This window comes from Bombus huntii, chromosome 10 (assembly GCF_024542735.1).
Source record: "Bombus huntii isolate Logan2020A chromosome 10, iyBomHunt1.1, whole genome shotgun sequence".
Classification (NCBI taxonomy): Eukaryota; Metazoa; Arthropoda; class Insecta; order Hymenoptera; family Apidae; genus Bombus; species Bombus huntii.
The window spans coordinates 7051757-7063968 of record NC_066247.1 but is presented as its reverse complement, the minus strand read 5'-3'; the positions used below and the strand labels follow the sequence as shown (position 1 = coordinate 7063968).

The 12212-nt window shown below is 38.9% G+C and overlaps 1 protein-coding gene across 14 annotated transcripts in view; it reads left to right on the top strand.

The window, feature by feature from the left end:
- Positions 1 to 12212, top strand: part of LOC126869905 (PH and SEC7 domain-containing protein) — an 81444-nt gene that overhangs the window by 36019 nt on the left and 33213 nt on the right. For 3 of the 14 annotated variants that reach the window (XM_050627060.1, XM_050627061.1, XM_050627062.1), the window contains exon 1: positions 10812 to 12186. The exons of 5 other annotated variants lie outside the window; for them this stretch is intronic. In XM_050627060.1, coding sequence (XP_050483017.1) covers positions 11962 to 12186 — 225 coding nt within the window. In that variant the 5' untranslated portion in view covers positions 10812 to 11961. Of the gene's footprint in view, positions 1 to 5526; positions 5838 to 10674; positions 12187 to 12212 lie in introns of those variants that run through there. 6 more of the 14 variants (XM_050627065.1, XM_050627066.1, XM_050627070.1 and 3 more) reach the window with 6 other exon arrangements.

The following is a 12212-nucleotide window of genomic DNA, read 5'->3' as shown; positions in this document are numbered from 1 at the left end:
AGTCACACAGAGCTGCCACGTTGATTCGTCATCTACGAAACGAAATAGGCTTCTACGAGCCGTGAGCGGTATGCACGCGAAATTAATTCCAGCCCTGTCCCCGGTGCGCCTGGCCGACGTCGAATTTACATTTATTTCTTGCCACACAGGCCGTCCAGTCTGGCCCGGGCCGAATTTCCATATTTCCAGCGCCGACGTCTCCATATCGATCCGATAGTCTCCGGTATAAACGTATCCGACGAAGCGAGCGAAATGCTCGGCTAGACGACGACGAAGAACGCTTTGAGCGGCGAAACGACCAGCACAGGAAACCCTCTTGCCTTCGTAAAAATGAATCTCAGCCGCGAATCGTAATAAAGGGGGAGGAAGGAGGCAAACAGTTCGTTATGCTGCTTTCTTGCCCTTTCTTTCAGCCTACCTTTTCCTTCTTCTTCTTTTTACTCGTAGCCTTTGTTCGTTGTTGCTTCGCCTTTCGGCCTCTTTCTTTGAGTTAAAGACCGGAGGAAGATGGTGATGACGATGGTAAAGATGGATATTAAGTGGAGCTTTGAGACAGTGTGCCGGCTGTTTTCTCGTTATCAGCCTAGAGAGATTCTAAATGTTTGGCTTCCTCTCTGAAGTTGATCTCTCGATTGTTTTCCTTAGATTCTTTACGAGGTAGATTGGAGGAGACGGAGAGACCTTTATCGCTTGGGTTTACAGCGTAATTGTAGAGTAAAGAGACATCGAGTAGCGTTGTTAATTTACTCGTTTAGGCCGCTGTAACTTATTCGTATTCCACTGTCAACGCCAAAGGAAAACATCTCCGACCAGCGATATTCTTCTATTATAGAATTTTCCTGCATCTTTTAAAAGAGACACTGTTCGATCCTTCGACGAGAAAAGATGAAGTCGAATGTCGCGAAGATTGGAACGCACAGGGTGACCCATTTCGAGCTATAAATGGATTTTACGATCGGAAGCTGCGTCAATCGCACAAAATCGAACGCGCCAAGTGGTACGAGGGGCTCGTTAGAATTTCGCGAAAGAAATCTACTGACGGAGTTGCCGATATTTGTGCCGGGTCGCTTGTAATTTTTTGGTCCATTCTTTTATCCATTTTTTTTCTATTATTATTATTATTTTTAACCCGTTAGACACATCTTTAATCTCGACAAGACACGTGAACACGAACGTACTTTCACGCATTCCTCAGAAGTTGCAAATTCTTTTCCATTAACGATAAATCGAAGAATTTGTATAACGATATTACGTTTGTTTTGGCACACCGGTTATTGATTTATCGAAAGGGTTAATAGGTTAAGGTTACGTATAAATATAACCTTGATAATCTTGATTTGTCTTTGCTAACGCCTTCTCGGTGACATTTAAATCCCTTTTTATTGTTTTCGATATAAATCCTGGGATTAGTCTATTTTTACATCGGAATCGGACACCTTGCGCGTATATGTCGTTTGTTGATGCCAAGATCGGGCCAAGATTTAGGACGTACTATTTGGATTGAAATTTCAGGGTCCTCGGCGAAAATGAAAGTGAACATCTGTACGAAGCCTTGGGAGCGTACCCGCGACGTTTTATTGCGTCACGTTTTATTTCGGTTTCGATCGGTCGCTCTACGGCCATAAACGCGTTTCAAAAACCTGTCGAAACTCAGATTTATTTCCTAGATCGTATTTCTTCCTTTTTTCTTTTTTTTTTTTTTTGTTGTTTTTACGAGTAATATATTTTTCAGACGCAAGAATCTGTATGCAAAACGAAACGAATATGAGTTTAGAACGAACTCGTCGTTGATATTTTCGCAGGCTAATTCGTTGGCAAAATTTCGAACATCTATTGGTGCGTGTAATATATGTATGTAAATGCAGTCGTGTCCAGAATTTAAAGATGTGAATGACATCGGATTTCGTATTCGAGGAATAACTGGTGCCTGGTTGTTTCTCACGTCTAACTAATAACAGTTGCGCGTTTCGTATTTGTTACAGTATTATGAAATAATTAGAACTCGAAACGATCGTCCAGATCTGTAACTTTAGATATCGTGCAGTCTGTTTAGGAATTTTTTCCCAGCAATCCCAATTACGCTTTGGGATCTTGAGTTTCTCACGTTTATCGGTATAAAAAGATTCGTAATTTCAAGGTAGTCCTCGATCGCGTGTTTTTTCTCCTTTCTTCAACTACATATCTCACTTCTGCTTCTGAGAAAGGAAATAGCGTGCATTTTATTCCTAAGAAACGAGGGAAAAATTATTATTATATAACGCATTGTTGCGCTGCAGTGTTCCGCTCGTACTCGACCTCGATTTTTCTTCTCTCTCGAAGGCGAAATAAAACGGAAGAGAAAGAATTTCTCATTTCTTAAACGACATTAACCGATAAGAAGGGAAAGTAGAAAACCTAATGATTTCAGAGGAAACGCGAATCTTCCAAACATTTATTACTGTGTCTCGATTCATTTCGATCGATACAATCAAATTTTGAGAAATTTATTCGCTAGCAGGATCGGAAGTATGCGAGGTACGCAAAGTAGCTCAATGTTACCATTCCATTGGATCCTCGCGGTCAGAATCGAGATCGTCATTTAAATTCAGTGCGTCGTAGCCGAAGCATTCCCGGGGCCTACTCCCGGGAGAGGATGATGGATGACCTTGAACAACCAGTGGGAGATCGTGGTACGATTATTCAATAGTCGGAAATGGTTCGTCAATGGCGGTTAACCTAACGGCTCTTATTACGCAAAACAGTCGACGTTTACGGTTACTGTGTTACGCACGAAAATGTGCTGCTCCTTTCAGCAACTATTTATATACCGGCGACCGACATCGCGTATATATGTGCACGCTTATGTGAACAGCGTTACGACAGTCAATTACGTTTCATTGTAACGACATTATAGATACGTTTGCGCGCCTAATGAAATTTCAACGGGTCCATTGTATTTTCTCGATGGCGATGGCGATGGCTCTCGGTTCATTCGTTTTTCAACGCCACGTACAGTATTCGAATCGCGTATACGCTGGCTCACGAATGCATTCAAACGCTTACCATAGTTAGGCGAACTTTTACGTATATGTCGTATGAGTTTTTACGAAAGATTTTGAGGTTTCCCGCAATGAAACACGATCGCATTGGTCGAATTTGAAACTGCACTGGAAAGAAGCACGTAGAAGTTACAGGGTATTTTTATCGCGAACGTATACGTATTTGATAAAGAAGATTAGTACGCTATGCTATGAATAAAACTAGTATGTGTAGATATGGTTTGTTAATATAAAGGATAATTGATCGTTTATATATTTCTATGAAACATGCGTAGCCAGTACGTAATGTGATAACTATATGCAATAATTCAGAAAAATGTTCGTACACTCTATAAGACGATTATCTTTATTTAAACGCAATGAGTCATGATTATTTTGGCCAAATTTGAAACCACTCTGAGAATGTATGTAGCAGTGCACGAGATACTTTTATTGCAAACATATATGTATTTGATAAAAGAAATTGGTATGCTGTGCTATGAATAAAGCTAGTATCTTAAGCATACAATAAGCGTTCAATGTGGTATCGCTGAATATCGAGGTTTATTAATATAAAGGATAACCGATTGTTTATATACTTTCGCGAAACATATGCAGCTAGTACATAACGTAACAACTATATTCAACAATTCAGAAAAATGATTGTACACTCTGTAAGAGGACTATCTTTATTTAAATGAAACGTCATATTTGTTTATCGATATACGAAAGAACAGTAACTTATGGGCGCTATTCTACAGAAATGTTGTTACAGACGAGAGAAAATTTCATCGCACAAACAATAAATTACTAATATTTTGTCGAAATCTTTACGATAGCTAGTAATCATGCAATTTAAATTCTGATTTTGGCTGTACACAAGTTGCCATCATTCATCCAATACCATATACGTATACATCGCATGTAAATTATAAACAACAGATGACAAAAAAAGGTCAGCATTTACAACGTGCTGTAATCAGCAAACATATTGAACACCATCTAATATCGATATGTCGAAGCAATTGATTTTTGTTCCCGATCGACGCGGAATATTTTGCCATCGAGTCGAATCTCTTCAATAACGCGCCATAGGGACGTCGATTCGTTTTTGCTCGAGACGATGGCAAAAAGCGATTTTAATTAAAGCTGATTGCCAGGCGCCAATTAACGCCGCTATTGCACCCCCTCGCTCAAAGACACTAATGTCCTGTACATATCACTTTTCCACGCTGGTCGTTGGAAAATCCGGTTTTCATCGAGCGATTGGACATCGATACGCGCCGCGCCAAATTTCTCTGCGGCGTTTTATCGGACGGGCAAAAGAATGAAAAAAGGGAAAAGGAGGAAGAGAAACTGCTGAAAAAATGTCGGTACACGGTGTACGGTGGCACGATCGAATGCGTGAAAGCTTCTCGTTAACGGAAGTAGAGAAGACTCGTCGATCCGATTGGCTCTAGCTTCGGTTCTCCAGTTTCCAGGGATTCGAAATACGGAAATCGATGGTATATAGGGTCGTGGGGTAGAGAATACTGAAGCTCTGTGGTAGAATATTAGATGATTAATGGTGTTCTTAAGTAGCGCTGCTGGGTTTGGCTTTAGAATTATTAATTGGGCTTATTTTCTTTGCGATTGAAGAATTGGTTGGAGCAATTTAGTCATTTTAAAGATTTAGGTCAAAACTTGAATTGTACTCGGTGTATGAGTACGAACAAATATGATACGAATATGACCAAAAGCTTGATTTATAAATGGGATTGTAATCGATCGACGATATGGTTTCTCCAGAGAAGATATTGGAGAATGTTCGAGTAAGAGGTAAGAACGAAGGTTCTTTTAGGGGAAAATAGAGCGAGACGAGGTATCGATGTTTTACTTAAATAAGACACGCAAATGAGTAGTTATCCTGTGATGTAGGACTCGACCAAAGAAACCTAACAGCTCGACTACACTGTTCTGACAAAATACGATAAAGTCTCGACTCGTTACGTTCTTCTGAGACTTTCTTGAAACATATCACAAATTCCTTTTGTTTGCTACAATGACAAGATTGAAATATATAAAATTCGAGAATCGTAGCAAGGTTAATAAGAGCCAACATTAAATTTCGTCAAAAGCATCTGTTTTTTCTTTATATTTTGCCACAAAACCAAAAATCTGAGATTTACTATTTCAGGAATTCTGATGGCGCTAAGCCTCGATTCCTCAAACTCCTCACGCTACTTCGTCAAACACATGCAGCGAGTACCCTTTCTCTCTCTCTTTTTCTCTATCTCTCTACTAGACCTATTCTCTCTACAATTAAATTCCCACTAATTCTTCGTCGTACCTTTACCATTGCTAAATCAACTTCAATTCTTTGGGAACTATCCAACGGTCGCTTGAAATGTCATTTCACCCAAATGTCGCAACCTGAGGGTGTCGTATCGGCATTGGTTCACATTGTTGGTCGATCATCGTCGTACGCAGTTCTTTAGCATCGTGGTGCGTTATTTTGTGGCTAGTTGGACGCTGTCCCGAGGAAAGTCAATGTCACGGCAGACAAAAATACTGTTCGGCTGGCATCGGCTGACGCCGCGCCGTTTGAATTCTGATCCGTGACCGAGATTCTCGATCAGTCGGCGTTTCGCGGAGCCACGTAGTTGTGGTGTTGTTGTTATTGTTGTTCCTGCCTCGGGTGCGTCGCATAGCGAGGGACGTGCCTTCCGCCAAATGCCCTGTTTTACGTACTGCCTGTGGTGTTGCTGCCGTCCCCTAGATCGATACTTGTCGAGGCGTGGGGACAGGTTCGATTACGTCGAGTATATACCTCTGTATCAGGTGAACACGCTTTGTCGAGTGGCATCTGTCGTGTGATAAACGTCGGTAATTAGCCAGTCACCAGTCGGACGATTTTCTTTTATCGTTCTTTTTCTCGACCCCCTTTAGATATCTCGTTTAATCTTTTGAGTACTCTGAGCGCTTTTAGCCAGTGTTGTTATAAGTTACGAATGCATATATATCGTGTATATTCTTGGTGCGAAAGTGGCACGAAAAGAGTCGATAAATGTGTGGACAAACGAGTTTCCTTAGCATTTTTCCCTTAATATTCTGCTTATGAAAGAGAATACGTATTTCTTCTTCCAGAGACGATTCCACGGTTTGTCGAAGTTTGACAAAAATTGGGATATCGTGTAGCATCGTGAGATGAACTATTCTTTCTTTAGACCGTGGAAAATATTCTTTTTATTTCTAATATACGTAGTTCTGTAAAGTGTCTGTATCATTCTACAATCGTACCATGACAAGACGATATATACGAGTTTGTTGATAATGTTGCGTTTATGTAACTTTTATATAATATTCCACACAGGTAGATATCGTGGTGATCTTTAATGGGTCAGAATTATCCTGTACGTCATGCAGAATATTATAGTAGCCACAATAAATACACTTCTTTTTGTTTCTTTACATTTTTTTTTTTTTTTTTTAAGGAACGTCGATGTCCATGGTATTTAATACTCAAAGGGTTAATTTTCTTTTACTTTACGCTTGTTTGGAAGAGTAAGCACGTACCACGAAGTCGACGAGGGGATTGGATACCTTTGTTCCTCCTTGTAATTGTCAGCATGATTCGCCTTCATTGTGCATTGTCTCGTTTGGTTTTAATAGCTTGAAAAGGCGTGGCGATGAATTTACAATTGTTGTGTGCAGTTTGATCGAGTATTATTTTGTGGAATGTTTAACTTATTCGCGTAGAATGGGAAATTGTTATAACCAATGAACTTTTTAGGAGCAAAAGCTGGGCCATTACGAGCGTGTCTGACTTTCATCTGGCCGCTGTCCAATTAGTTAAACGCGCGTAAGAATATTGGACTTTAATGTACTTACGTGCTGACAACATGTTTATGCACTACGTATCGTTCATCAAAAACTTCATGTATCTTCACAGTTTTTCAATAATTTTTATAGTTTCTGAAATGCTTACATTAATGGAAGACAAACGAACTTATCACTCAACCCAATATCGATTACTCAAGACCTGTGACAAAATTATCACTGATAATGTTAGTTGAAATGTACAAGACGACCCAGATATAACTTTTTATTATTATCCATAACAACTCCCCCACCAAAAAAAAAAAAAAGAAAAAGAAAGAAAACAGATCGCACGATCAATACCAAACAAAATTTTATCTGGAATTTTATATGGAAAATTTATAAAATACCAAAAGTGGTAGGAAAGATACGCGTAATATGCAAAAATAAACAAAATATCCAAAGTACAGCGCTCGTTATGATAATTGATAGGAAAAACAAAATTCCGTTTAGGTTTCATCATTTTCGGTTATAACCACAAAAATTCGCATAAATATTGTCTGAATACTGTCTGATTATAATATTTAGCGAATGAAACGAATCGTTGCTTAAACTCTGTCTCTTTAATCACGTTCGAAAAAACTTGAATTTGCATAAAGAAGCAGCTGCGATATTTAAAACGTATTTATCGAAAGAGACTCTACATCGATGAACGTAAACATTTCATACTACGAATATCAGTATCGACTATTAAACCGAGCCCATCCGCACTCTACGTGTTACGAAACCTCTCCGTTGCGAGCTTTCGGAAGAGACGAGTTCCATGCGAAATCGTAAATCCGGTGAAGCGCAGAATTACAGGGCCTGCGTGTAATCGCACAGCTGCCCACGCAGAAATCGGGGCATCAAACTGGGATCGAGCCGGTCGGTCGAGGGCGAACTTCTCCCACGAAATTGTTTCGCAACACTGGCGGTTCGCTCGACTTGAGAACTTTCACGGGACGTGGCTGAACTTTCTACGCCTTCTGCCGACGATGTTATCGGATCTGAAGATTTATCAGAACGAACGGCCGCTCGAGCGTCACTTAATGAGGTCGAGATGAATTAAGCTGATGATGCGGGCTTTTTCGGAAACAATGGAGCGGTAACGCGAGTACTTTAGGTAATAAGCCTCTCTGTTAGGGTTGGAGAAAGTCCGAAGATGCGAACCTAGCATTGTATTGCCGGAGGGCCCTGTTCGATTACGTTTTTTTAGCTACTTCGTTAGCTGTCGAAAGTTTTGGTAAATGAATTATATGTATAACAGCTGACACGAAACTTGTGAATATCTACAAAGTTCACGCATCGATATCCCGAAATGAAAAAGCAATCTCGCAACTTCTAGATTCGAGTTGTAATTTGTATGGATTTTGTAATCGCAGGTAATCGATCAAGGCTGTACTGTAATTTAGAACGCGGTAGAATATAGGTATGTCTATAAAATATAAATACGCTATATACGGTATGAAACAAGGAATAAATTATTGACACGAATTATCGACAAGGCAAACAGTGCACGCAAATACGAAATATGGATGGAAAGTTACAGGTGCGTTTAAAGTACGAAAAAAGCTACTAACAAGAATTGTAAAGAATTACTGCGGATATTTATGCGTTTATACGCAACGTAACGTACAAAAATCTATTATCGAATTACTCAAGTACAGTACTCGGCTGGCATTTAAGAAAAATCAACAGAATCTTCGTATGAACCTCAGTTTCTTTTATTGCGTTTATTGCCAAACGTACGAATTTGCATAAAGCTCCGCAGCCAAGTAATAATAGAAATTGTAGGAAAGTCACTAAATGTCACGAGAGGGGTAAAACTACACGTGGTGGAAGACGTGTGTATAATAGAGCATATGTATATATATTCCTTCTGACGCTGTTACAACGCGATTTCGCACATCGATCAGTGGCGTCAGGACACGAAGGTCGAGCCGGCCGACAAGCCTTCGCTCGTAAATCAATTTCGAGGGTGCACTCGTGTGCGCGTCGATGCATTCCGTAATAGATTTCGACTAAACAGGTCAGAGAGATCCGGCTGTCCTGAAATTTCGGTGTAAACATGCCTGTCCCGTTCGCGGCGCACAAAGCGTCTCAGGAAGATGCAACATCCATTTATGAATGCGGACCTAGTAATTGGACGATGCTCCTCCACGAAGAGGTTGGGGGTTGTCGATCTTGCTGTTCAAAGCGACTGTCATCCACCGAACGCAAGAGTTCATTTAGTAAACCAGCTTCTCAAATCGTGTACAGAATGCATAATGGAAGAGAGTAAGGGGGAAAAAGTGAAGGAATGTCGCAAAGTAGACAGCCTCGTTGAGAAAGTTCAGTTTCAATATGTTGGTCCATTAGAGGAGGAACAATATTCGACGTATTTAACTGTTTTATGGTTTATAAAACGAAGTTGTTGAAGAGAAAGAAAAAAACGATTAATAAAGTATTAATTATTTTTATCTGTGTCTTGTTCCTGTACTGGCTGGACATTCCCTGTTTCGAACCATTACACTAAATTTTTGAACAAGATATTTTTCGTATTATAATTATTTATTCGCGATAATTGTGCAATTCCAGTACTCGGAAATAAAATGTGTTTTGAGACGGGAAATCACGAAAAACGATCGTTCCTCGTTTTTTACCCTTTACCTATCGATTCCTGCTTCTTTTAAATTTTATATCTCGCTTCGTTGTATTGTGAATGTTTAATACTAACTTTTGGATCGAAATAATCGCGTCGTGAAATTTTAATCTTCAATATAGAATCGTAAGAAAATTATTTGATCGTACAGATGGTAATTCAGATCCACATTGATCTCGTTAATGTTTTTAACAACAGTAATGGACAGTAAATTGTGGTGGATATGGGACATTAGAATTTGTGAAGTTTAGCGTATTAGTCAAATTGCTATATAATTTTTTAATAAACGTAAGTTTCTCTTATATTTGTATTTATCGGTGTTAAAAAGATCTTGTTATATTTATTTATTTTATTCTTTAATACTCGATAAAAGGAAATGATATTTTTCCTTCTATGCACGATATGTATGAGATTGCTTTCTTTTCGATCGTATAGCATTTGCTATGCATCAGTCTGTGCAACACGTATGAAAAAGATTCGAGTGAAACCTCTGGCGCACATCGAAAATGGAGAAGGCAGCATCGTTCCAGCCAAGACTTTTCTCATTACGGATGTTGAATATATAATCTTCCATCCTATATGCACCATAGTCAGTCCATTCCTCGCTATTATTCAGGCAGATCAGCTTACTCTTTATTCTTTCATTACTTATTATTCACTGTTCGTTCTACATAATGCAGTTTTTCATTTGTTATGAAAAACAAACGAGTAACGTTTGTCTTTGTCCACACGATAACGATTTATGTTAATCGCATATATAACAATTAGAAATTTTAAAATTCGTTCGCGTATCGCAAAGCATATGTAAATAAAATTACATGAATTTAAAATCATAGTTTGACTTAAAATAAAGAAGCTCTGTTAAGGCTGTGCGGAAAGTTTTTAGATATCGATATTTTTCAAATTTTACTTTCATTTTTCACTAAAATTACAGAATAAAATTATTTTATATTTCTCTTCAAAAATATTTTGTATAAAATTATTTCTATTATTCCTGCATTTTCAGTAGAAATATCTCGTACAGAACTATCGCTACGTACAAAGTATCTTTCTGGAATTAAATAATTTTACCTAAGCTTCGAATTGCTTAACCCAAGTCCAACAACGCCAGTGCTAAACTAAACGAGCGTTAAATTAAGAATTGCGCAATCTCTTGATGAAATTTACCGTATAGTTTATTACGATAGAGTTTCAAATTGTAGCCCGATCCGATACGTTTATTCATCGCCGATAGTTATGACACCTTTGAAATAGTAATATCAGTATCCATACGCATGATAATAATCCGTGATTAGGACACACGTAACCCGTTCGTTCGTTGTAAGCGGTAAATATACTGTGAACGTTGAAATACGATGAACGTCACTGGGCAATTGCAATTAAATTACCAAGGAAATTAGCCTGCACTGTGGATAATGCATTCGTGAACATAGAGAGTCGCGTTGCACGGACAAACTGACCCACTCTCCGCGTATACAGGGTGTTCCTGCGTTAAATATCGAATTAGGAATTAGTTAGACTTTCGTAACTAGATTAATTCTCTTTATACTTGGCCATTAGATTAGGTTTCAGGCATTTTGCATAAACTTTGATATTTGCTTCTTGCAACTTGTTTCTCCGTTCAAGTATATGTAGCAAATGTTTGTTAAATATTTTTGCTCGATGGAAAGAAAAGGAATATTTTTGACGATCCTGTTCTCCTCGTTTCTTCCTCGCATGTTTGCATCTCTCTCGATATCTTCATTTTTCGAACGCTTTACTCGTAAAAAGCGTGGAATATCGGAAAGGTAGTAAAAATATATCGGATACTAAAACGAGATATTTCAAACTATGCATATTTTAATAATATCAATTCGAATATAATATCCATTTCGTTTTATACGCAGACTTTCGGTTCGTTCTATTATAAAAAAAAAAAAAAAAAAAAACAAATTCATCAGATTCAAGTCTAAATTGCAGTGTTCTTCGGAAGACAAATTATCACGCGTAAAATATAAAAAGTCCATTTGCAATCTATCTTCTCATCAAACAATTTCCGTACATAATTTTACACCTGTTAAGTTCAATTTTCACTTCCAATTTGTACATTTAATTTAATTTTCACTTTCGAAATAAAGATCCCAACGTTTAATTAAAACTTAACAGCTCTATTTTCAGCCTCACTTACTATTTAAAAAAAAAAAGAGAAAAAAATTCTCGTTTAAATGGAAATTACAATTTCCCACTTTGCAAGAAGAATCGCCACGTAGAGGAAGAAATATTCCCGAGTTTCCTGGCTGCGCGGAAATTTTTCACGCGGCCGAACAGCAATAAAGCGGAACGACGTGGTCCGCGCTGAACACACGGTATATTCGAAAGATTTACATTTTCCGTCCAGCGGCGGACAATGTTTCACGGGGGGAGGTATGATGGGGCTAAGCGGCCGTGCATCGAAACAATAGCGCGAGACGGTCGCATTTGCGCGGGATGCACACGTATCGCTGCTGCAGTTTCTCGTTATTGTTAGCGCAAGGCACGATACATAAGTGCATGCGACGTTCAAGTTACGCGAAAGCTCTGTCTGGCCTCGTGTTTCCAGTCAGACGGTGCACCTTCCGCGATACAGCCACGAGATTGCATGTTTCGTTGTCTTTCTTGCCTGTGATCGACGCGGTTCGCCTGTTAAACGCCAGTCATTTACCACCACACCTTGTAATTTCTTCTTTCGATCGTTTCTC